Below are 27,226 nucleotides of genomic sequence, written 5' to 3' on the forward strand. Positions count from 1 at the left end.
CTTCTGCACACTATACCATTATGTGACTTCTGGACCCCCTTTAAACTAGTCCAGATCATTAGTGCTCAAGAGTCCATCCTCTGACCTATAAAGGACAAAGGAAAACAGTTATAAAGAAGAATATCTATTTTATGGTTCTGTGGAATAAGTATAACTCTCCTTTTATTTGGAATAAAGAATCATAAGCTTTCTAAGAGTAATAGTCTTTTGTCATTTATTCTCTCATTTGCACAAGAGTTGAGCTAGTCATGGAAAAAAAAATAAAGGAGGCACAAAGTAATGTCTCAAAAATGATACAGCTTCTCTAGGGGCAGAGGAATCTCTTCAGATGTATGGAGAAATTTTCTATTACAGATCATAAAGCTATTTGAGTTGTGGAAAGCAGATAATTACTATACATATGCACATGTAATTACTTTATGTAATTAAATGGGAAAATAATGTAAATGAATCATGCCAAATTCTTTAATCCTGAGACAAGGGTAAGTGAACAAAGAACAATACTTTCTTTCATCTTGTTTTGGCTTGTTGCCACTATAATTATACAGTTTAGTCTCACAGTGGTGTATTTTTCCCCTCTTGCCCACAGTTCTTTTAGCTTATCCAACTGTCTGTATTACTTCAAGAAATCTGAACAAAAGAAAAGGGAAAAAAAATATCAGAGAATTCTTTCTGGGTTGTCATTTTATGCAAACTCCTGTTATTGTTTGTTGCCTTCCCCTGGAAGGAAGTGCTGTGTCAGACCAATTAGGTAGAGGCAATCACCAACAGACTGAAGAAACTAAACAGGTGATTTATGGTGTTCTGTACATATGACAAAAAGGCTGAACTTGTTTGTGGTGGAGGAGATGCAGGAGAAAGATTTTTGTACCAGCTCAAAGCTATCCCTTCTGAGAAGGGGATTTTTGTTTCCAAGTGACTGAGCATCTGACAGAGTATTCCTCTGACAGTGCTTCAATCTGGATTTAGGTTTAGATTCAGTATTGTTTAAGCAGCTTCTTATTCCTTCAGCTATTACAAAGTGTGCATTTTTTTGTTCCCCTGTGTGCATGCTTCACGCTTAGTATAGAAGATTTATACATATATATATATATATGTATGTGAGTTCCAGTGTGCTCTTTAAAATACACAGGAAGACAAGTTCCACATCCAGGGAGGTGTGTCTGAGAGTGAAGCAAGTAGGAAATGTTAGTGCACAGAACTGCTAATGGCAAAGATTTGCTTTGAAAAAGTGTCTGTATATATTCCTGTCTCATTCTTCTATCTATTTTTTTTATTCTATCTGACAGTGTGCATTGCATTATTAAGTAATTTAACTTTCACTTTCATGCGTAGATTTGAAGAAGACGCTTGCTGTCTTGCTGGATAATATCTTGCAGCGCATTGGGAAGCTGGAGTCCAAGGTGGAAAATCTTGTACTTAATGGAACAGGAGCAAACTCTACCAACAATACCACCACGCCTGGTCCCAGCTTAGGAGCAGTTGAAAAGCTTAATGTAGCAGGTGGGTATGGCAATTCTTGAAAATATTTATGGGCTGTTTCATCTGTATTTTTCTTTTTTGGCCATAACATTATTTTTCAGTGTTAAATATTTGGAATGTCTTAGGAAAAAAAAATTCAAAGTCTAACTTTTATCAATGGCAGTCTTAAGTCCAGTGGTTCATTGCAGATGTTTAATACTTTAAATGGTTGCACTTTAGAACAATGAAACAGACATTTTCTCTCTAAGCCTAATTACTTGGGTTGGTATGAATCTGCTCTGCATTTCTACCATATGCACTTTATGGGTTTTTTACTGAAAGAAAACATTTATTATGTTTATTGCTGGTTATGATTTTAAAATATCCTTCCCTACTCTGCTTAGTTGCTCTTCTGATTTGACACACAGAGATGACCTACTTGCTACCTTCAGCTTAAATAAATATGTTTTAAAATGTCACCTGAAGTCATTAATTTTGTCTTTAGTGAATGGACTGTTTGCTACCCTTACAACTTCTCAAAGCATTTGAGTGATCCTGTAGTGGTGGAAGGCCTTGCTGGCCTCTTCAACTGCACATATCGGTTCCTTTAGTGTTCCTGGATTGTGAATGTGGTTGGTACACTGAATTAAACTTGTTGTTTATACTGCCTTATCCGTTGCCCTGCATTTGACTGTGCCATCTAGTCCAAACAGATACTAGCTGTCCCTGCTAATCATCTTCCAAAAAGGGATCAAAACAGAAGAGTTAGGGTCACTTGGTAAACAGATTGATAGCTGTGCTCCTAAGTCTTGTCTGTGCTGGGGTTTCCTTTAAAAATAAATACTTCTGTTCAGAGGGTGTTATCCTCTTAAATTTGTCAAAACAGAGAAGCAGGTGCTACCTTTGGTAGGGTATTGGCACTAAAAGGAAGTCTGGGAGAGCAGATGTGCGAGGGCTACCTGAGTACAGGATAGCAGCAGGGTTGCTGTGTCAGCTCCTGTGTTCTAACTGCGTTGTTCTGTCTCAGGACGTTAAAGGCATATTATCTGCTCATGAGACAGACCCCTCTGTGTTTTTCTTGCCACATAGTGAAAACATGCTTATAGCTGTTTACAGCATCTCTTTGCATGTGTGGTTTACAGCTGCTTACCGTGTGGTACCGTTTTTGTTTATTTCCCTATGTATCTCTCATATTGGTTAGACTGAAGGCAAGTCAGAAACAAGTAAACAAAGAGGTCTAGCACCTGCAGACTACTAGTAGGGTGAGCCATGGTGTTGCCGCAAGGGATACAACAGAAAATCTTCATTGGAAGACCTTCCACTTCAACGGAAAGGGAGCTAGTACAATATTGTTATAGTTTCTGGGCTATATATAAAATGAAAAAAACATCCCTGTATATTTTTGTAGCTGGACAAAAGAGAGACGTGATGCTATTATTTCAATACATTTGCAGATAATTACAGAATCATAGAATCCTTTACGGTTGGAAGGGACCTCCAAGACCATCAAGTCCAACCATTGAGCCATTAGGGCTCTAAAGTCCTCTGCTAAAACAGATCAGAATCTGTCAGGGTTGGAAGGGACCACCCAGTTCCAACCCCTCTGCCATGAGCAGGGACACCTCCCACTAGATCAGGCTGCCCAGAGCCTCATCCAGCCTGGCCTTAAAGACCCCCAGGGATGGGGCCTCAACCACCTCCCTGGGCAACCCATTCCAGGGTCTCACCACTCTCATGGTGAAGAACTTCTTCCTCATGTCCAGCCTGAATCTGCCCACTTCCAGCTTTGCCCCATTCCCCCTAGTCCTGTTGTTACTCAATATCCTAAAAAGTCCAGAAGCATGCTCATTCTGTTGCTTATACTTTTAGAGGCAAAGAATCATTGTTCTTACTTGACTAGGAAACATCTCTCATCCGTTCTTAGGGTGAACTGAATTTTGTTTGTTATTCTTGGAGTTGGCTAGGTTCACAGTTTTAGTACTCACGAGCAAGATTTAAGGAGCTTGGTAGTCCTCAGTTTGCATTGTTTACATGGCTTCTTGCCACCTGAGGCCTGCTTTGTGGCAGTAAACGCCATTTGTCTCAACAGAGCTTCAGGTTTTTTACCTATTGACTCTTGGTACGCTAAGTTTAAAATATCTGAAGCAACTAGATTAAACAGCAACAACAGAAAACCCTGTAGGAACAGTTTCTTAAGGTTTGATTAATATGTTATTCTAATGCCCATTTGGATAACATGTTCCGGTTCGGTGGTACCAGTGGGTAGAATAGAGCTTGAAGGTAAGCCTCGTGCTAACTCCCTGCTCTTGACCCATGTGGAGCAGTCAATGAAAATTAATCTGATTGAGTCAGCCAAATGGAAATGCAAAACTTGTTTCTACTTCTGTCTTCATAGCACTTTCTGGACAGTAGCAAATTCTGGAAGCAGTATGATTCCAGTAAAGTCATAATATAAACATCTCCTCTGTTAGGAAGCAATTGTTGAGAAAATAAGCCAGGTGAATAAACACTGTGATTACAATCCTATCTACAGTGTTGGTGTCTGTAATATTTCAACGGCATTCTTTTTTTATTGTGCTAGAGATATTGAGATAATCTGAAAATTGTTGCAGAGAGGCATTTTGTTACTCAGCAATTTGTCATTTTACTGGAGCTGAAACATGTATGTACACAAACATACATGATACTTCCATTGTTTTCTTTACAACAGTTTATTTAGCTGTTACACTATGAAGTGATTACAGAAAGCAAACGTTACAATTACCATTTCTCTCTATCATCAGTAATATTTTAATGCTGACTTTAGGCAAATTAATGTTAGCTATTGATAGTAATTTCACTCTGTCTGGTCAACCATAGTATGTATGGAACACCCTAACAATATAATGTTTAATATTATTAGTAATGGTCTTTTTTAAAGACTTTTTGAGGGCTTTTTTTGCAAATCTTTTTTTATCTCTGAGGTGCTGCTTAAAACTCTGAAATAAATTAAGCATTTTATAGCCTCATTAATCAGCGCAACAGTGCAGTGTCATTAGCAGACTTCCCTAGATGAGTCCTCCTTCCAGTGGAGCTGCTTCATGTATTTATTATTTTTGGATTGAGCTGTCACAGTACACTGAGACCTGATTCTACAATCTGTATAATCATGTCCCTTTACCTATGGGAAACCTTTCTGAAATACATGAATCTTCATGCAGGCTTAAACTGCACCTTAGCATCTATTGATGCTGCTTGTAAACCTTGGTAGTAAATAGTGGAGTCACTAATCATTTTGAAATCTGTGCTTTACCCTCACTGACATTGTGTAAAGTTTACTGTGTGTTGTATACTACCTTAGTAGATACAGGTGATAAAATAAGACATAATAGAATGACAATAAGGTGATTATACTTTAAATACTTGTCCTTATTGCTGATCATGACTGGACACAAACTCAAGAGCAAAATATAATATTGTTCTTACAATTTAAAGCTGACTGCCATGACAGGCTAAACTTGTCAATCTGAATGTGCTTTTCTTCACTGTGTATTTTAAGTATTAGTAACACCTTCATGGGAAAAAAAAAGGCAGCTACTCTTTTATCTGTGCAAACTAGGAAGAACAGAGATGATGATGATGATAAGTTAACAGTTCTCGTAAAGCCTCTGTGCAAATATAATTTTCTTTTATTAGGTACATTGCTGTATTCAGAAAGAAGTCCTAAGAACAGTATCCATATGCTACAGGCAAGGATCATGATAATGCGAGGATTATAGAATCCTAGAATAATTTGGGTTGGGAGGGACCTTAAAGATCATGTAGTTCCAACACCCCTGCCATGGCCAGGGACACCTCCCACTAGACCAGGTTGCTCGAAGCCCCATCCTCAACCTGGCCTTGAACACATCCAGGCCTAGGACATCCACAGCTTTCCTGGGCAACCTGTTCCTGAACCTTTTTCCAGTGAAGAGTTTCTTCCATGTATCTAATCTAAATCTATCCTGGTTTAGTTCCAGTGCCAAGTTACTGAATTCAGTCCATGTTATGGTTTTATCTGAATTTAATAAATACAGCTGTTATGTGAGCATGACTCAGATTTGTGGATTGCAGAATTCTTTTCTGTTAGATTAAGGACGCTGGCAATTAGGCCACATATGGATTTTAAAATAAATAAATTCCACTCCTGTCCACTTTTGCTACAGAAACAGAAGACAAATAATATTATAAAAAGGGAATAATTACAGTATTAGAATGTATGGGTGTTTTCTTCAGTTCATATATACATTATTTTTAGCTTAGCTTAGACATAAGTTTGACTATGCAAGTAAACCATGCAAAAATGAAGACAGTGTGCGTTGAGAACTGGTTGTCAGTTGCAAAGAGGGTGAAAAATCATTTTTTTTAAAATACTGACATTTCTCAATGAACTGAGGTCAGAGGGTATTTAATTTTTTCCCTGTATGGATCTTGATGGCAAATTGTTTGTTGGTCCAGGGAAGTTCTTACTTGTAACCTTGCAAGTTTATTAGTTATCTCTTCTAATGTGCTACGTTTGAGCAAAAACCACCTTCACTTACCACAGTCTCTTGATACTGCAACACAGGATCTGTCATCCTTCTTCATAATGAAAGAAAAAAATCTTTTATGTACTTTTTGATATTTTTAATATTCTTTTGGGGACGTAGCTATCCAGACTTGGGAGAGTGGTCACTGCAGCTGCCTGGACAAATACATCTGAGTAGCTCATGTTCCCCTAAGGAGCAGATCTACTCTGTACTATTGGGCAGCAGTTCCATTTAACTCTATAAGAATCTTAATAAAGGGCTACACAGCATTTGCAGCTTCACAAGTATAAAAGCAGATGATGAATTTTTTCTACGCCACATGGATGAGAAAAGACCTAATAATGAGGGGTTTTGTAGCTCCTTTTAAAATTACTGTAACTACTGTTTCTAGTCAGGTTGTCATTAAAAGGCTAGCAAATGTCTTCCAATACTTTTATCAGCAACATCTATAGCACCAGTAGCAGAAAGATCAAGTAGGACAGTTTCCTGAGGAGAATAAAAATGTCTATCATCTCAGATATTTAAAAATAAAACAAACAAATATCCCAGTATTCAACAAAACAGAATGTAGTCTTGACTATAGAAAGTGTTAGGTAAAGTGAGACAAAAAGTCTAGGGTGCTCCTGATACAAGCATTGAACCCAGTGGTGTTGTAACCTGAAGTATAATGCTAAAATGATCATTTATAAATTACTTCATAAAGGAATAAGCAATACCTTCTCCAAAAGAGCCTGTCAGCAAAAGAAAAAGGAGTCACTGGCATGGAAAATACACTGTTTGGCAGTTTGGAAAAAATACCTGTCTTTATGTTAGCCTTAATAATACATCCAGAAGTTGTATAATCTCTGGCCAAACAGCAGTCATCATGGCTATTTATGCCTTGCAAGAACCTAATAGAAATGTTTGTGTCCTCCTAAAACCAGTTTTGATCAATTTTTAGCCTTAGCTTTGACTAGTATACTCTGAAGAAGCAATTATTGTGATAGGTATTCCTTGGTACAGAGCCCATGACTTTTCCTTTGAGCAGAGTAGACTCTTATTACCATACTGAAATCTGAGATATGCTGTTATTTGTAGATGAGGTAGCATAAGTAAAACACTCTTTGACCAAGATTTGTAATTGTCCTTTGAGCAGATGTGCAAACATCTTAAGGATATGACTCAGTGGTTGAAAATGAGGGGCATTTGGAAATGGTTATTTAGCACTTTACAAAGATCTATCAGTTACACTCCTTATTTGGCTAGATGTGGAGAAAACTTAGGTGCATTTTTAAAAAAAAAAAAAAATTACATTGTTCTACCTCTGGCTGTAAAGTGTAGTGTAGAACTGAGATGGCAGTGGTGAAATCTGTAATGGAAAATATCACTTTGTGATGTCTGTATTTTTTGGCAGATAACAGAATGTAAAGAAAATCCATCTGGATTTTGCTTATTCATAATAAGAAGGTGGTAACAGCTGGTAAGAGGAAATGTTGACGATTTAGCAAGGATTGTAACTTGTCTGTCTCTTCAGAGGTGAACCCAAGTGTTTGATTCATTTTTGAGTTCCCTTTCAGAGACCAGAAATTGCTCTCTTCCTTTTCAGACTCTCAGGCTGTGTGGAAGGATAATAGAGCATGAGCTCTTAGTATCACAAATATCTTTAATCCTAATGCCAAAGGAGCTGAGGATGTGACCTCTGCTAGAGGGTGAGGCTGCATATATTATGTTAAAAAGCAAAGCAGTGGAGCACCTTGGGTAATTTGAGTGAGAGGTTAGGTGTTATTTTTTTTTTCCTCTTTAGTTCCAGGCATAAAATCGTAAGTATGTTCCTGTTTACTTCTTCCATCCTCAAAACCATCAAACAATCTGGTTGTTTTGATGCTGATAATTTTCAACCGCTTTTTCAGAACTTCCATATCATTTATGAAAGTGTGAATTGCTAATAAAAATGCTTATAAGGCTTTAGCTGATTGTTTTCAGACACAATAATGTCCACTTTCCTTACCTCTCGCTCTCCTGTTTTTATCCAAGCTCTATCTGAAAGGCTTTTAAGATATTCAATAGCCGTCATTTCTGCGTTTGTGGAGAGTAATGTATTCCCATACCCACAAGAAAGTATTCAGCTAAACCTTGGGTGCCTGGCAGATAAGAGTTTTCATCAGCCGTTAGAACAGGAAGCTTGGAGGCACTGCCACAAATAACACCCTGGGTAAATTTAAAGCTGCCGGTTTGAAGATGATTAAACGGAAATGGGAAAATGTGAAACCCATGGCACTGTCAAGCAGAGCTTGTCTGAATAGCTGCTTCTGTTGTAGCTGAATCCTTGGTTTCATGTGACAGGCACAAGATCTGTTTGGTTTGGGCAACTTGGCTTTTAACAGTTGTGCTTTTCTACAATAGCTATGAAAGAAGTCGTTGAATTCTGTGGGGCGGTATTGCACTAAGCACATTTCATCCAATAGGGCAATCTGCTTGTCTAAACATGATCAAAGAATCAGTCGCCTGTTTTCTTCATGTGATTTTTTTTTTTTTTGTGGGTTGGATTTGGTTTGGCTTTTCTCTGAGGTGTTTAGGATATTTTTCTTTCGAAATTGTGAACTCTTGCTGCTATGGGAAAAACTTGATTAAAGCAAACTAGAAGAAACTGTTTCAATTCCTCAGGCTTTAGAACACTACTAAATAATAGTGCTATTAATTCTGAATATGCATGTTGCAAAAACAATTTTTTAAAAATAAAAATGTTGTTTTAAAACAAGGGCCAAGGTGCTCTGAAGCCAGTATCACTTTACTTTGCTTGTTCAGTGAAAATCTAAATTTTTTTATATGTAATCATCAGATATAAGTGCACTGAAACTGTGCCAGACTGTTGTTTACAAAATGTTCTTTCGCTTTGAAAATTGTCACTTGTGAAGATTTTAATTGTTTATCTTTGATCCCACAAAAATGAGCAAGTGAAGGTTCACATCAAATCCTCCTCCACACCCCCTTGCACGTGGCTGGTACTCGGAGAACTCTTTCTGAGGCTAAGAGCAGCTAAGTATCAGGTTGCTCTATGCCTCACTGCTTAGTGAGGGAGAATATTTTTGGTGCATCTGTTCAAAGTTTCCCCAGCTTTTCTGCCTTATGCATTAACTTGCTCTGCTATATTGGCTGTTGAGCTTTCTTTTAACAACCTTAGTGTTAACATCTTTGAAGTCACTCACTAGTATGCAGACTTCAGTATTTACTTGTCATTTAAGACATGATCATTTGGATGCTGTCAGATATCTGGCATCCTTCGTGAAGATGTGGCAAGGCAGGCTGACAAGTCTGCTCTGGCAGTGCAGCAAGCAGGCTTTCTTTTAGACGTTACTATGCGAGAAGGACCTTTGCCGTGCTGCTTCCATGTCCCCCTTCCTAAAGGCTTGAGGCTGACACACTGAAGCCTTTTAGGTGGGGAGGAAGACTTGAGTGACTTCATGATCAGTTGATGTGCTTCCATGGCTCCCTTTCCGATGAACTTTGTTACACATACAACAGCCTTGTTGTTTTTACCGGTCTGCAGCCATGGTTCACCCCATAGTTCTGTGCTTGCAGAGACAAACTAGATTTAAAAAAGGGAAGAAACTGCATATCAAACTGAGTTTCTGAAGTTGTCCTTCTCTTTTGGGAGACTACAGTAGGCTTTTCTTCAGTTAAAATAGTACATACTGTGTCCTGTATGGTCAGGCTGTAGAAGACGAACCGCTTGTCCCCACAGTGTCAGTGTTCCCAGCTGCAATGGGACGTGGGCTGCGCTGGCTCTAAGGGCCAAGGTTACAGCCTTTTCAAGGCAATGTTTTCCTTTGATTCATATTTATTGTGCCTTATTCATTGTATTCTTTTTCCACGCTATGCAATACCAAGCACTTTTCCCCATTTTGTTGTCCATTTGCCTCCCACAAAGGCAGTAGGGTGGAGCTGGGGAGAACAGTGTGTTTTCAAGCCTTGGTGTTGCAGCACAGTGTAATGACTGTGCAGAGACCACACGTGAATGTTTTCTGATGCAGTGCTAAGCTGTATTAGTAATGCTGAAGGGGGCTTTTAGTGGTCCCCTGGGCTACATTTTGATTAACTACTTGACTACAACTTGAATTCTCCTAACACTGCATTGATTTCAGGAGCGTTAATGGAATGCAGCAGCACAGCTGGTGTGAGGATAGTCTAGCAGTAGAAAGGTTAATTTTCTTTAAATCATACCAGTGCTTTGCTACTGAAGTTTCTAAAATGTTATTAGAAAGCATTTTGTGCTCTGCATTTAAAATCTTGAAACCTTTAGCTTGTTTCACTGAATATGTTGATAGTGCTTTCAGCTCACACTGCAAATTCTCTTCTAAGTAAATTGTACTAGGTGGAGATGAAAAATGGGAATTAAATTGAGAATGTGTTAGTGGGAGAAAAAAAAGGTGACCTTACACAAACTAAACCATTTTTAACTACACCATTGCGTCTAGCTGTCAATACCAGATTTCAGAACTGAAATGGAAATGAGAGAAAGATTCCTTCAATTAAAGAAAGAATAGTACTTTTATTTAATGATCAAAACCAGAAAGAGAGAAAATAGGGATACAACTGGTGAATAGACTTGATTTGATATGATTACTCTTGTCTTTTAACACCAAGGAGGTTCCTGGTTTTATGAGATCTGTTGGGAAACACTAGGAGTTTAGCTATTATCTGTTCTACATGTAATAAGAAGATATTTTAATATGCTTTTTTCACTAATCTAAAAATCTGGGTTTTATCCTCAAGGTTCCAAAGTATATAAACTTTTGTGTTGTGTTAAAATCTTAAGACATTTTCATTCTCTGAAGAACAAAAAGATGGTCTGTAGCAGACTAGATAGGCTTTTGCTGTCACAGTTTCCAATTTTGTCAGTATTGTGGCTTTTTCATTTGCTTTAACAAGTATTGCTCTTTTAAAACTTTTATGACACATAGAATACCTATAAAAAAAACAGTCACTGCTGAGTAACTAATTATAACTCTTATTCATTCTGCTGTCTTAATAGATTATTTCTAGACTTCTTTACTGTCTGATAGAGTAAATTAAAGCAGAATTTTTTAGCCTGTTACAAAGCATGTTATTTGAAGGGTGTGCAGCATATGCACAAAAAGTGACAAGATATATATATAGCACTTACTTTTACTGCTTTGTTAAAGAGTAACTAGGAAGCAAACAAAAAATCAATTCCCTATCATGGATTGTGCTTTTAAACACAAATAATTCTCTTGGATGTTGTTGACCTTTACTAGAACAAACAAAACTTGTGGATGTGCACTTTAATTGCCAGAGGTGATGAAGGCCTATGCCTGTGAGATGGTGCTTGAAGAGAGCAGTGTTAGAAGCATGGGACTTCGGCCAATATTGTTGCTTTATACAGCACAAGGGAGAAATATCTTCTCCAGTGCGAGGTTAGGTGGCTTAGCTTCAGTCTGCCGAGTCTTTCACCCTGATGTGCCAGACTTTGCACTGAAATAACTGGTGATTGTTCACAACTCCAGTTTCACCTGCTGTGCACTAAGGATCTCTGATGCAGGGCTGTATATCTGTAAACATCCACAAGCATTTGCAAAGTGAACATATGGCTCTTTTCTAAACAGGAGGATGAGTTTGTTATTTATATATTGAATACCCCACGACCTCACAAACAGAGCACTGTATTTAAAGAGGCTTTTCTATATCTAGAGTTGCTTGGTGTTTTGGCAGTATTTTCCATTTTTTCCGGGATAATCTGTAACAATTGTGTGCTCTTAGGTTTATAATAGAGGAGATAAGCTGCAAGTGACTTCAAAGACACTTAAGTGTCTGTAGAATAAGAATTCATATAATGGCTCACACAAAGCTTAAGAGAATAAAGTGTGTGTATTAACTACTGTTGCTTTGTACTGAGTTTACAGTTGCTGTATTTCTAACTTTTTTGGGTGTACATTCCAAGTTTTGGCTGGGAAAAGAGATCTCAGAACTTGCATTTTAAATTACATAAATCCTAATTAAGGACAAAAATGCTTGTGGTTTCTCAAATACTATTTTCCAACAGAAGTAACTTTAATGTCTGGCTTAATAATATATTTCCCCCCTTCAGAAAAGTACTATCTGACATGAATTTGGTAACAGCATAATACTTCTGTCCAGACCTTTTTAACAAGAATCTTCATAAGCTGTTAAGATTTAGGGTTTTTCATCATCTCCAAATGAGGAAAAATTCTAAACTCTTGACTTGCATTTTAATACTTGCTTTTTATGTTTTGGAAGAAGATCTTGTGTAGATCAGTGTCATTTAATCTCAGCTGGGAACTGAGGCCCACCCAGCTGCTCACTCACTCCCCCATGGTAGAATGGGAGAGAATCAAAGAGTGAGAAAACTTGTGGGTTGCGATAAGTCCAGTTTAACAGGTAAAGCAAAAGCCATGTGCACAAGCAAAGCAAACCAAGGAGTTTATTCACCACTTCCCATGGCATCTCCAGGGAGGAGGACTCCATCACATGTAACAGCTGCTTGGGAAGGCAAATGCCATCACACTAAATGTCCTCCCCTTCCTCCTTCTTTCCCCAGCTTTATATGCTGGGCACGATGTCATACAGTCTGGAATATCTCTTTGGTCATTTGGGGTCAGGTGTCCCTGTTATGTCTCTTCCCAACTTCTTGTGCACCTCCAGCCCACTCACTGGAGTGGTGGGATGAGAGGCAGAAAGGGCCTTGACTCTGCATCGGCACTGTTTCCAGCACAAATCAAAAACACAGCGCCATGCCAGCTACTGTGAAGAAAATGAACTCTACCTCAGCCCAAACCAGCACAATCAGCATCTGCAGGGTTCTGCTTGGTTCATCTCCCTTCTCTTCATGATCCATTCAAAAGTATAAATTATTGGTATCTGGCTGGTCCCAGGTGTCCATGGGATATGCAAGATTTGTTTACCCCTAGTTTCCTGTTTCAGAAGAGCCAGCTCCTAGTTAGCATGGATTATTGAAGCCTGTGCACAAAAAAAAGGAGTGAGCTGATTTGGCAGCATGAGCCCACACTGAGCTAGACATAGAGGAGGGAGTACTGTCCAACCACTGCTGCTTCTGCAGGTCCAGCAGCATGGTCTGGTGAGGGCAAACTGGGCTGTTAATTTGTAGCCATGAATTTGTATTTGGAGAGGCTGATCACAGCAAAGATGATTCCTATATTTATAACAGTAGTTCAGAACAACTATAGTAAGGATGGGAAAAGGAGTCTTCTTGTTGCCCACAGCCTACTAGCCTACCAGCTATTTGTTGCTAATAGGCCCCAGCACACCCTCCATGCCTGCTTAGCAGTGAGCAGCTAGAGGGACAGAAATGTAATTCTGCATACAGGTTCTGTTTATTAAGGAAAAAAAATAAAGTTGGGACAGATGTTTCTCAACCTAGAATCCTCCCTGACTGTGGCCAAGGAGAAAGGCTATGGCTTCAGCATGAGTAGTAGTTGACTGGAACCATCAAAATTATGCACAAGTGAATTTAGACTTTTGCATTCAATTCTTAGGCTTGTGTGTGGAAACCAGTATGTTCCCGTACTTAGTTGCCCATCTCTGTGGGTGGTGTGTTGCTTTGGACAGCTTTCCTTGATGTAGGTGTGTTTCTAGCCCAATTACATCAGCTGACTTCCAGTTTGCAGGCATGAAGGAAAGATTGCTCGTCTAGGGAGTACTGGGATGGAACAGAGTTGCTTTTCTCTATTGCTTCTCCTGTTCTTCCACGTCCATTTTGTCTTTATTATGCATTTATTGCTACACTTTGTTCTCCTCTGGATAATACTTTATGTAAATTGTTTCTTGGGAGAGTTTATATCTAAGCTTTCTAGAACTGCCTTTACTATGTATGATAGTACCTGAATAATAGCTGAGGATGAGACAGATGAAACGTGATAGAGGTGTTTGGGATAGATCCACGGTAAGGCTGAGTGGGAAGATGGAGTAGGGAGCTGGTAAGCACATGAAGCATTTTCAAAGTCTGTAATGGGGGGAGAAAAGATATTAACATTTTTGAGGAAGGTAAATCCTCGGAGTGTTCACTGTTGCTGGCAAGGAGCAGGAAAGATGTCTGGTACTCTTGGAAATACTACTAGAAGTACTAATACTTCACCAAGCATTTCAGCATGGTTAGAGGTGGTAAAGGCGGGCGTGAGTGTTCTGTGTTCCCTATACATACAGAGTAGCCTTGAGAGATCAATATTCTGTTTGTATGTAGATCGTCCCGGTAGAAGAGTACGAGTGGGACTGTGTTGGAGGACTGCTCTGGAAAAGCCCTTGTGCAGTTGGCCGGAGGGGAGACCAGAAGCCTGAGAAAATCTGTGCCTTGTGCTGACATGAATGTCTGGCTCTTGCTTTTCCCTTCTTGGAGGGGGCAGGAGCAGGGAGAGCTGAGCAGGCTGGCTCTGTGCTTGGGACGTGGCTGCGCCTCCACCGGGCTGGGCTGCTGGACCGTCCAGCTGCTGTGGTACGCCACTCTTGGAAGAGGGCAATTTTTATTCTTGCAAGTAAATCTTGAAAATACAGGGATCCTGTACTTAACAGGACTTCAGAAGAAGAGAGGGTTTGCTTGAGTAACCTGAAGTGGAAAGCATAGCGTAGTTAGCTTGAGATAGAATTATTTTTTTCTTAACATTTTAAATTACAAAGTTCATGGACCCTTCATGTTGGCAAACTATACGTTCCAATCAACAGAAAAGGCAGAAGAGCAGCTCTTGAGTATTTCCTGCTTTTGACAAATGAAGAACTGAAGGTGTAATATCAAGTCTAAGAAGGAATGACCATCTTGCAGAGGAAGATCATTTAGCCCAGAGCCAGCAGTGCGAAGACTGCAATTTACACTTTCTCACTTTGCTTCTTCTGGCTTTGCTAGGCTGTGCCAGTGGCACCTCCTGCAGCTGCAGCCCCCAGGGACTGTCATTCCCACCTCTGCTTTGCTTCCTCTGTAATGCCAATCAAAAACATGTTTCTAGTTTCAAGTAATACTTCTGGGCAAGAACTATTTTAACAGATTCCGTATCAGTGATCCAACCAAGAGTCAAGTGGTAGTGCTGGTGTGGTGGTCAGTGGGTAGTAACAGAGGAAAGATACCCCATAAGAAAGCACTGTTATACAGGAAAAAGTGTGTGGAAATGCATGTTGAATACCATTACTAATATCTTCTCTTTAAGGGTTTAATAATTGTCTCTTACTTTTCTGAAAATTGCAAATTACTGTTGGTTGGTTCTATATATAGTAGCTATGGAAGGGAAGCAAAAAAACCTTTGAGCATAACAAGTATAAATATATTACTTATATATTACGTATATAAATATATGACAAATATATTTTGACATATATTGTCAAAATGCAACTTGAAATTGACAGGAAGACTTTTTGATTGAATAGAATTGCCCAGATAGTCAGAATTTTCAACCCTAAGTTCAGTATGATACTGAAAGTTGAACTTCTCTTGTGGTTGAACTGCATCTCTGATGTTACATCACAGATTTAACAGTTTACACCATGAAGCTGTTCAGCTCTGCTAATGACAATATGCTGATTACTGAAAATGCCATCATTTTAACCATGCCTTTCTTTGGTTTGGGGTAGATTTGTCACTGTTTGAACTCAGGCACTGATTTCAGTGTGATTCAAGTGGAATGTCTGATTCCTGAACTGTACTGAAGCAAAGAGTCCCATTGTGATCTAGCTGTACTGACTGAGTTTAAAACAAACTTTTAAACGGTTGATATCTGTGTGCGTGCCCTGTGTGTTACTTGGAGCAGAAGACAGCTGTAGATGTCAGCGGCCTAGTCTGCAAGGATCCTACAAGGATAAGAAGATAGGGAGAATATCATCTTGAAAGTGCTCATTGATTTGAAATTACAAAGTCCTCTTAAAAAGTACTTTGCTTCAGTGTTATTGTCATTGGCAGTACAGCTCAGTTTGTCAAACCACTGCTGCTGCGGAGACTGCCAAATAAGTGTCTCCTTCCTGGCATGATTCTTCTTTCCCATCCACTGCATTTTGAAATGCTTCACTCACAGTGCAAATTTTATCTTTAAAAGAAATTATTTGCAAAAATATTGGAAAATACTCAGATAAATAAAGAGGTATTATTTGTATATGATAGTGTGATCTAACTTTTATCCCCTGGTCTTGTTGCTACTCTAATGGTGCAGCCTTTTTTTTTTCTTTTTTTTTTTTCCCCCTGAGATCTCAGATTAGCATATTCTGGGCAAAGTTGTGCACTGTAACTGCCATAGCTTGAACTGTTCCTAGGCTGATGGATGGCTGGCTTTAACAATGTTGATTCTTGCCTGTGGGAAAAGCCAGAAATGATGCAGGTATAATTTAGATAACTCTGGGATGAACTACATAAATTGAAAACCTTATCCTTTGCTGCCTTTGGCACATATCTCTGCACCACGTTAGTAATTTTTCTTGCCTTAAAGGCCTGCATTAGAGGGTTCTTCTAAGTTCTTAGAACAAAGTTACGTCCTGGAGTTGATGTGGTAATGTCCTTCAAAACAGCTCCTCTTTCCTTGGCTCCTAGGCTAGATAGAAGCAATGCTCTATATTACACTCTCCACTGTGTTGGAAAAATCTAGAATGATAAAACATTAAAATAGGTAAAAAAGAAATCAAATCTTGGGAGACCATAGGAACTAATTCTCATGAGATGCAATGTAGTGCTACTTAGTTGTAAAATTAGAGCATGCTGCAACATCTGTTAATTAGGTCATATATCTGGTGCTGAGTTTTGAATCATGGGTATTTGATAAAGTGATAACAGAACTTGGAAAACTAGTTTTGATGTTTAAGAGCAATATACATCTTACACGTGTGACAATCTGAAGCAAATTGATGCAAATTAGTAGCTTTTAGCATACTGATTAGGAAGATATTTTGCTTTTTATTATTCTCAGTACAGATTAGCTTAATTTTTAAGTCTTCATACACTGGTTTTTGTAATTTAGCACTTCTGCAAAGCAGATTTGAAACATTTGCAACGTTTCTGTGGTCAAAAAAGAGCACACTGACTTTTAATGTTATAAAAAATCTTACACAGTAGGACTCTTCAGTCAGTCTAGATTGTGGATACATGAAAATAAAAGGCAAGATTCATTAGGCTATCTGTCAGAACTGGAAAATAAAATAAAATAAAATTCAATTATGGTCTATGTTGCTCTTTAGATCTCATAAATGGAGCCCAAGAACAGTGTGAATTGCCTCCTATGGATGGTTTTCCTCACTGTGAAGGGAAAATAAAGGTAAGTGAACTAGTTTTAATGGTATTATATGTGTTCTCTTAGAAAAGCTGAACATATATTGCAAGAGGTCGCTACTCTGACAATAGTGTAAAGCAAGAAACTGAATCAAAAAATGATATGTAGGAGTGTGTCACTATAGCATTGCTCACCTCATGCCTTTAATACTGCTGCTGCAGAAAAATAAAGGGACATCCTGTTAAGACAGGAATAAAATGTATTAAATAATATGCTGTATTATGTAATAAAATGTCTTCTAATTTGAATGCTTTCTTGTTATTTAGAAACGTTCTTCTCCTTTTTGGAAAGCCTTGTTTTCTTCCCCATTATGAGTCATTTGGCATTCCCCTACCTCAGGACTGTGATTCTGTGTGTACCTCACTCCAGCCCTTTCTCGGTTTCAGCAAGACATTTGTTTACACTTCTTTCCTTTCTTTGCCAGCAGCTCTGTCTGGTTCCCTTCTTGCCCTTCCTTGTTCAAAGCATTCTAGATAGGCACTATACGACGTGTGCAACCAGAACTTTGGTGTTCACAGTTGATTATACATAAATCCTGTTTTGCTAATAATGCAGTTGGAGAGCCCACATATTGAAAGCTATCACACTTTGACTGGTGAGGGTGGAGTGTGGGAAAAACAAAACAAGGAACAAACTTGCAGAGATGGAAGGTTATGGGTTTTGTGTTGTTGGGTTTTTTTTTTCATTAAAAAAAAAAAGAAATTCAAATATAAAGACATTATTTTAGTAGTGAAAGACAAAGTAAAATTGCTGGACATTTAAATGTCATTATCAAGTACTACAATTTTTTTCTGAAAGTGAAAACAAGTAACTACTAAAGTATATATGAAATTTTGTTCCCTTTTTTTCTCTAAATAAAATTCTTTGTCAATAGTATTTCAAATAAAACATCTGTAAGTTTTAAATCTCTGGTCTGTGTTTTGATCTGTTTTGACAAACAACTGCACAGTGACTATGTCATACATTATTTGAATATTAAAATATAAATTTAATTACTTCCTTCTGCAGAAATGGCAGGTTTTTTGCAGAATTGGGCAGATTTCAATCTTGGTAACTGAAATGATCTGTTAAATTCCGGAGCAAGTGTAGCACTGGGGGCAGTGCAGTCAATACCAGCTGCACCCAAATGTCTGGATCCTGATTATATTCTTTTGATATTTGTCTCTGCTTGCCTGGCTACCAGGTTGTATAAACTGTGCTCACGTCTGGTATGTAGTTACTTCCCCAACACAGCTGAATGCAGAGATGTAGTATGCTGCAAAATATTAATAAAATTCCTTTCTTATTATTTGTGGATTTTATATGGCTGATGTGTTCACTTGCAGCTTTCCCCTGTTATTCCTGAGTTCAGTGTGAAGTAGTGTAGAGTTATTACATGGTACTAAAACCTAACAGACTGTGTTTTTGTTCTGTTACAGTGGATGAAAGATATGTGGCGATCGGATCCCTGTTATGCAAGTTACGGTGTAGATGGGTCCACATGCTCCTTTTTTATTTACCTCAGTGAGGTCAGTAATCTTTTAATCTGCACAAGGGGAACATCATAGTGCCTCCGTATTTTTGGTGACTTTGCAAACTTTTCTCTAAAGAAATCATTACTTTATTCAGAAAAATTCTATAAAGAGGGAAAAGTTATTAAAATGGAGTTTTTATGAAGGGTGTTGCTATTATTCCCAAGCCCTCCAGGGGTTTCTAACCTGCAGAATTCTAGAGTTTACAACTGAAGTGATGTAAGCAGCAACTCTGTAGGGAGTTCATGCTAGGTATCCTGTTAAACCATAGTATGAACTCGGTCACAGATCCTTGCCTCGGAACACTTTCTCTCTTGCTTTCTATGTAGCTCCTGAGGTAGTAGTAGGGAGGCCTTTTAGGGGAGGCATTTGGAACAGAAAATTTGGAAAATGGAACTAGATGGTACATCCTCCTAAACAGCATGGCCTCTTCCTGTCTGGAGTCTGTTCATCAATTGTGTCTGTTGGCAGAAGACAAAAACCCCCCAAAAGTCACATTTTTGAGTGGAGTTACAGATACATTAGCTAAAGATTTTGGGTACCTGTTGGAACCAAAGGCCCAGTTTTGTGAACACCTAAATAAGTGCTTACATGGTGGTTTTGTACAGAACTCCTGTTTCTTGCATATCACTTCTTTTCCAAGAATGAATTTTATCAATCAATTATTATGAGCTCTATCACTGGCTTGTAGTGTGTGTGCCAGAAGCCAGGTGTATAAGATCACCTGAGCTTTTCTTTCTCACTAGTAAAATTCTGATAACTTATGGCAGCTAATCTTAGAAGTAGCATTGATATCTAGTGGCTTACTGCTTGTAAAGAACTGCAAGAGCCAATGTGCATGTAGGATTGCAAACTAATAGTAAGATTGTAGTTTCTGCAGGTTTGAAGGGGTGGGTCTGGATTTTTAAATTACAGATCTGATATTAAAACAGTAAGTCTGTGGTAATGTATCAAAGAGCTATATAATATATGATGCATTCTGTATTTTTATGTATATAATATATAAAATAATGTATTACGTAAGTAACTCAGTTGTAATGAAAGCAGTTTTTATAAATTTACTCAGTTGACTGTCATTGAACTTTTGGGAGCACTGCTTGAAGCAGCAGTAATAGTTAAATGCATATCCCAAACACATATTTGAAGAAATAAAAAAAGCTGAGTTGAATCACAGACTTGACTCATTCAATTTCTTGTACCAAGTGTTGATTTATTTATGGGCCATAGAGCTGAGGAAGGACAAGATGCAGGATGACTGTATTATTTATCCAGTTATTTATTATATAGAGATACAGTTTCATAATCATCTGAAGTTTCTGCTAAGAGGCTGTATTTTAGCATCAGTGGAGCTACATTTGTGCATTAGTGTTCTGTCAACCAGCAGAGCTTCATCTTTTTAATGCAGATGCATCTTCATTTTTAAGATATGTCAACTGAATGTGAAAATCTAATGTTCTTAAATGACATCTATTTTGTATTTCTGTAAATCATAGTATTTTCTATGACAGTCTTCTCTGATCATCAGTTTTGAAAACTCAGTTGTTGCTGTTAGTTTTTTCATAATTATCTTTCCGCTCATCATGATGGCAAAATGCAAGCAGATTTACAGCTGTCAAATGGCTGGTTTTTTCAAAGGTCTAGGGGTTTGAAATTTTTCTTTGAGCAGCAACATTGAAGTTGGGCAACTTCTGATTTCATGATGGAACAGCTGTACAATTAGTCTACATGTATATTGGGTAACTTCAGATAAGGTCTTGTACTTTTATTGTTTTTTAAGTGTTTTCCCATGACAGAATGTAAAACTAATATTGGGTGAGCATGTTATTAACCTTGAGTTTAAATTTGGCATTCTTAATCCTATGATTAATTCTATGATTAATGCCTAGCAGCAGAGGTTGAAAGCTTAAACGTTTGCGAATGCAAGCATGAAATGAAATTTCTAGTAACATTACAATGTTATGGATTTATGAGGTGTGTTGGCTGCTAAGGATAACTTGGAAATGCTGTAGTGAGAGTAATTTGTCAAAATGGACAGTGATGAAGAGTTGACAGTTTATAGTACGGCTGCACAGCCAAATGATAAATGTGTCTACAGAGCTCTCAAGTCAAAACTGCTGATTTAAAATATTAAAATGCATTAGGGTACTGGGAGGATATTACTGTTAAGATTTTTCTTTTTTCCTTTAAGGTTACAGTATAGGGGAAAGATGGTTGTGTATGCATGCTCTTTTTGAGAAGGCAGTATATGCATCAAATTATGCACAGCCTCAGTTTGAAAAGACAGTATATGCATAAAATTGTGCATATGTCTCATTTTGCTCTTAAAATCACCACTACAGTCTACTGTGACAAAGGAGCACGTGTGCTCTTTCGTACTCTTGGGGATCTATTTGTTGTTCTGAAGCAGTTCAGTTTGTGTATTGTGTTACACTCGTCTAGCACTCCCTGTAACACAATTTTAAACTTGTAAACAAAGGAGCCCCCCCAAATACTACACTTTGGTGTGTCACATGGGTCAGAACCACAGAGAGACAAAGTAATTTGCCCACAGTCTATGCAAAGGTCAAGAAACAAAGCACGGAATAAAGCCTAGCCTCTGAATATCTGTCATGTGCTCTTATCTTTCCACCGTGTATGCCTGCAAAATAGAAACAGCACAGTCAAAATCCAGGCTGCCCCAAGTCTCCTCTTCTGAAGAGCCTGCAGAAGTGCAGGCATTAGCAGATTTGTCTCCTCTGGTTTGCCTTGAGTTGGACTCCTGCAGAAGTGTAAAAACAGCCAGCTCTTCTCTGCTCTCCTCCTTGTGTCTTGGCTGCTTGAGCAGAACTGGAGGCAGGCGTGGCAGCAGAAGGCAAGCAAGAAGTAATCCAGCACATTCAGGTTTATGTTTTTTACTTAAAGCTGTCCCCTGTACAGACTTGCAGATAAAGCTGCAAGAATGTTTGCACTTCTGTCTTGAAGTTTTGCTGCAGGCACTGGATCCCTTCTGGTCGATAATATGCATCTGTGCAGTCCTCATAACACTTAGTCTGCTGGAGCCTTTGAAGACTGGAGGAGTCACAAATGGCCTGAATAGCAAAACCAGGCTTAGATTCTCTTAAATAGCACAACAAGACAGGGATTAAAAGTAGAAAAAATTGAAAAGCAGGTTAAGGTAAATCTAAGGTTTCTAGATAGTTTGGACTTGTTTCCTTTAAACTGTGATATGAACTTGCCCTTTGAGAATAGTTATTTCTTTTTAAACTTAGCATTTAGTTATGAAAAAGCAAGTTGTTTAATACTGTAATGTCACTGGCACAGTTAGAGTTTTCACCAATGGCATTGCCTCTGGGGAGAAATGTGAAAAAAAAATAATTTCTAGTCAGTACAAAAATATATTTCACTGCCAGATGTCGTTTTGCAGGAGAGAATGAAGCTTTTAAAAATATCTTCTAAAAAATGAATTTTTCACATGGTTTCCCAGCCTAACAAAAAAGAAAAGAAGTGGAGGAGTTTTATTGCTTTATTGCACCTTTTATTTATTTAGATATGTGCTTTCTCTCAGAGGACTGCCTGCCACAGGAGTGGAACTGCTGCTGTGCCTGCTGGTCAGCCAGTAGCTGGGATGCAGGTTACCAGTGCCCAGGGGTCATCTCATTGATGCTTACCTGCAGGAGCTGGGCAGAGCTCATTAAAAGAGATCCCAGGCTCTGGATCTCCAGCTCACCTTTCAGGTGCAAGTGTATTTTTTTGCTACCCATCTTGAAGTGAATCCAATGCTTGAAAAGTCTAAAACTGTTTCAGAGCCCTGTCACTGAGACTCCTGTAGCTTTTGCATGTGTGCTAGTGTACCACCAGACAGAATTAGTGTTTTTAGACCTTCAGACTTCATGGAAACAGAATGCATTGTTTGGTTGCAGGGGTATTTTTCTTTACACCGTTAATTTTGCTTTGAGTGATAAAGCAGAAAATACAAATTGAAAGTGGTTTTGAATGTGGGTTTGTTTCCAGAATAGAAGGTGTAGTCTGAGGCACATTCTGGTGAAAATACCTGGGAAACATAATTATACTGGTTCCTTAAATGTTTGTGGTTTTGCTAATTTACTGCAGTTTGCTCACATCTGTGTGGAAGTCCCCTTTCCACAACTTATATTTGTAATTTGGTTTCTGACCCTGAGGTGAGTTAATGATTTGCATTTCTTCAGTGTAATGTAACATCAAACGAACTTCTTTGAATTTTATGCAATTGCCCAGAAAGTTGACAAAAATAGTATTGTCTGAAATGTAAAGCAGCAAAATCTGAACTTCTTCAGTCACCTTACATTTGTCTCTAAGAAACTGAAAGCCTAATGATACTCAGCTCTTTGTCCCCAAATCATCCATTAGCACGTTGGGTCTGGGTTTGGATGATTTGGGCTCAGTTATCTTTTCTACTTCTATCACTTTAAACTAGAAATAGTCTTTTTCTGTCTTGTTGGAGCAGGTGTAGATGCCAGTGTAAGATGGGAAATCAAATCTAGTGCACATTACTGCAGTTAGATAAGAGCCCGTTTGTTGGTTGGTGGCATGTATAACATTTTGTGTGGCAGTGTCACTGGGGCTGCGGGTACCTAACACCCAGTGTTCGAGATTGCCTTTGGGAACAACCAAATCCAAAGTTTAACTGTACACTTTTCCATCTCACTAAGCAGGCAGACAGTCACCTTGTACACCACAGGTTTTGTAACACCTTCAAAATAGCTACCTATCACAGAGGAAATGCTAAACAAGGTGTTAGAGCCTCTAGAGGAGTTGAGAAAGTCACCTTCCCAATGGGAGCAGTTCTTTCACATCAAATTATCAAATGGTTTTTCTAACTCTAATTTTGCCTCTACGTTCCTACTTTCTCTTGTGTCAATACATAAAATTAATAAGGTTTTTTCTTCTTACCATGTTATGTCAGACTCATCATTTACTTCATCTTTGCTTTCTTGATGCTCTTGTTAATTAGTATCTCCCCATCTAACAGCTCTTTGTGAGCCACTGGCTCATAAAAATTAGTAGAATCCTTTCCTTTTTCTATAAGAGAATGCCTATGCATTTTTCCTAGTGCATTTATCAGTCCTGAAAAATAATAAAGCAACTGGCAAACTTCGAATTCACTTAAAAATCCTCTGGTGACTTAAATTGGGCTTTAGAATGAAAAGAGGAATTTACTGATTATCAATAAGAAAAAATGAGTGCTAGACCAACAGCGTACACTGATTGTACTTTGAGGCTACTCCTTAAATGTTTACTTGTGATTAGAATTACTGTATTTTAATTTAGAGTAAATATTTCTAGAAGCACAGAATAACAATTTTTATTTTTTGGTCAGTGAGGCATGCAGCTAACTGTCCTTGGCAGCTCTGAAAAATCTTCAGTCCCTTCAGGATGCCTGCCTGATGGTACAATGTGAAATACATGAAGCTAAAAAAGGGGCATGTACAGTAATCCTTGAAATGTCATATCTTAATTTATATCAGTTTTAATGCTAGGAGTAATTCAGTATGATTTATAATATTTAAAACAAAAAAAAAAAAAAAAAGGGATTGGGACTGTGCATTATTTGCAATATGGAGCTTGTAACTCTACCAGTGATTCCACAACACATTAAAAGTTATGATTGGTAATTACTACAATTTCTAGTGTTTCCAGAGTTGGAGACCTCTGAAGAATCAGATATTTTCAAATGAGGTCGATCAAGGAAGTCACTGCTTTCAAATGTTGTATTAAATACATTGAGTAGATTAAGTCATAACATTCAATTAATACTTTTATAAGCTAAAATTGTGTTTTGACAAATCTGTGATCAGAGGAACCATAAGAGCAACTCTGACTTCTAATTCTCTGGCGGTTGTGAACGTAGTAGGAAGTGATGGGGTATCTTAGCTGGCCTGTAGATTTTTGTGTTTCTCCCTTTTCACAGTATAGTTACATTTCTGTTTTCATGGGTTTGCCTCCAACAGTGAGATTCCTTCTTCCCCAAAGCTAATGGTCTGATTTGTTGAGGCACATGAGCAATAAAGATTCTAGAGAACAAGCAAGATCCCTAAGGGGAGAGCACAGGAGCTTCCTGTGACGTGCATCCATTTGCTGTTTCTTCCCTAAATGCTAATTATTATACATAATTTTTTTTTCTAGTAGATAATAGCATAAGTATTGGATTTGCACTGATGATGTTTCTCTAAGAATTACAGCAATTAGTACTTGTGGATATTGTAACTTAAAATTATGTTGCTTATACCCATCAAATAGGGTAGGTTTGGTTTTATTCTTCTTTCAGCTTTTTGCCTAGATTGCTACAAGGTGGAAGTTTGATCCTCGGGGTTTATCAGCCTTTGCCTTTTTAGAAAGGTATTCTAGGGAGATATTAAAAAATAGGGGTTTTTTTAAGGGCTAGAAGTGTAAAAAACTTAGTGCTTTTTGAAAACATTTGGGAACTGCTCAAAGAAACTGTATTTAGAGCGTTTAACAGCTGACCTCTGTCTTGAAAGGGTTTTATCTCCTGTATTCATTATCATGAATTAATATCTAAGTGCGACTTTTGGTTGCAAATTTGCAAGGTTAAAGTAGTATTGAACTGCAAAAAGTCATCTTAAGCTTTTCTTGCAAAAAGCAATTTTGCCTTGCAGTGACTTGCTAACCAGCTGATGCCTTATTTAGGCCATACAAGGGTAGTATAAAGGTAGTAAGACATTTTGGTAGACCAGCTGGAAGTAGAATAGAATGATTTATTTTCATACGATTGTTTTACAGGTTGAAAATTGGTGTCCTCGTTTACCTTGGAGAGCAAAAAATCCTAATGAGGATACTGATCAAAAAACAGTGGTAAGAATAATGTTAAAATATGAGAAATAATTCAGTAATTGTGATTCATGCAAAAGATCCTGGAATTCCTTGCCACGTAAATGCTAATAAGACTAGTACTTAAGGGTTTTTTTTTTCCTCATTTCCTCAACTGACCATATGAAGCTGCCAGTTTTTGTTGTCTCGTATATCTGGGCCTTATATATAAAAATGCTTTAACGGAAGAGCCTTATAGACATTTCAGTTTTGTGGTAACATTTGAATTACTCCAATTTTTTTCTTTTTCTTTAAAAGCTTTGTAGAGCATGCAGAACCTTTTTCTAAACTGTTACAACCTAATTATATATCACTTAAGTATTTTATAGATAATTCCTGGGCTGTATATGAACAGTGTTTGCATAATTCAGATATAGCAATATACATGAGTCTTCAGCATACTGTTCTGATTTTATATTGTTTTAGAGATCCTATAACCTCATTTTCAAGCACATGAACAAAAATGAATCTTATATTGCAGCAATAGATACATTGTGAAAGATTGTAAACGTATTCTGGGGCTACCAAGTACTAGTAATAAAATAATTTATTTGGCTTAGAAATGTCTTTTTAAACTTATCTTAAATATGTGAACTAAAATCTCGACTTAAGTATTAGGAGTGCATCTTTTTTTAAATGACAAATGTAAAGCACAGAGTTCACATTTGAGAAGTTCTTTCAGTTCTAGAAAGTACACTGTTTGAAGAATAATTAATAGTTGGGGATTTTCTTTAATGCTTTCATTGAAGGCTGAAATTCGCATCAACTTTGATAATCTCTACAAAATGATGTCAAGACATGAGGAGTTCAGGTGGATGATGTTACGCATCAGACGAATGGCCGATACCTGGATTGAAGCAATTAAAGCACTTGCAGAAAAACAAAATTTGGAGAAAAGAAAACGAAAAAAGGTAAATAAAAACATTTATCATCGCTGCACTTGCAGTCATATAAGTTCTTTTTAAGCTTTGTGTTTCAGAAGTATCTTCAGAGTGGAAATTCCAAATATGTCTAAAAGGCTCATGTTTATACTGTACCTCTTTTCACAAAGTATTTATTTGTTGGAAATGACTGCAACAATGTGTGTTTGCTCTACAAATAGTTTTATATACTTTCCATAAGTCAGTCTTTGAGTAAGTTTTCCACCTCCTTCAATTTTGGATAAAACGGAAACTATGCAGAAGTTTCTAAAGGGAGAAACTGTGAATTTACTCCAAGCGGATGATGCTGGAGTGTTTTAGGTAGTTGTAGAAAACAACTGCAAGTGAAATAACGTCTGAGAATACTGACCTGGCTTGAGGTCAGGGCCACCACCAGAACCATAGCAGATGCTCTCTGTTAACCCCCTTCCCCACCCCACCCCCAATGGCAAGATGAGAGAGAGTTTTCAGTTAGAAAAGGAAAACAGCTTTAATACTACCACTAATAATAATAGTGATAATGATAATAAAATGGAATATATACAAATACATACTAAATCAGTATCGAACCCAATTCCCCCCCGATGGCAACACGTCACCATCCCCCCTGGCTGTGGAGCAGCCCCCAGGGAAGGTCCCAGGCTGGACTCGGCTGCAGACGGCCGCCGGGGCCAGGG

At 38.0% G+C, this 27,226-nt stretch overlaps 1 protein-coding gene across 1 annotated transcript in view; it reads left to right on the top strand.

The window, feature by feature from the left end:
- MGAT5 (mannosyl (alpha-1,6-)-glycoprotein beta-1,6-N-acetyl-glucosaminyltransferase) overlaps positions 1–27,226 on the top strand; it is a gene marked incomplete at its 3' end in the record, with an annotated part of 38,754 nt that overhangs the window by 2,797 nt on the left and 8,731 nt on the right. Inside the window, exons 2-6 of the mRNA XM_008941678.1 lie at positions 1,336–1,503; positions 17,184–17,260; positions 18,694–18,783; positions 25,543–25,614; positions 26,379–26,540. Of these exons, the coding sequence (XP_008939926.1) occupies positions 1,336–1,503; positions 17,184–17,260; positions 18,694–18,783; positions 25,543–25,614; positions 26,379–26,540 (569 nt within the window). The remainder of the gene's footprint in view (positions 1–1,335; positions 1,504–17,183; positions 17,261–18,693; positions 18,784–25,542; positions 25,615–26,378; positions 26,541–27,226) is intronic.

Source organism: Merops nubicus, unplaced genomic scaffold, assembly GCF_000691845.1.
Source record: "Merops nubicus isolate BGI_N331 unplaced genomic scaffold, ASM69184v1 scaffold6446, whole genome shotgun sequence".
In the NCBI taxonomy this organism is placed as follows: domain Eukaryota; kingdom Metazoa; phylum Chordata; class Aves; order Coraciiformes; family Meropidae; genus Merops; species Merops nubicus.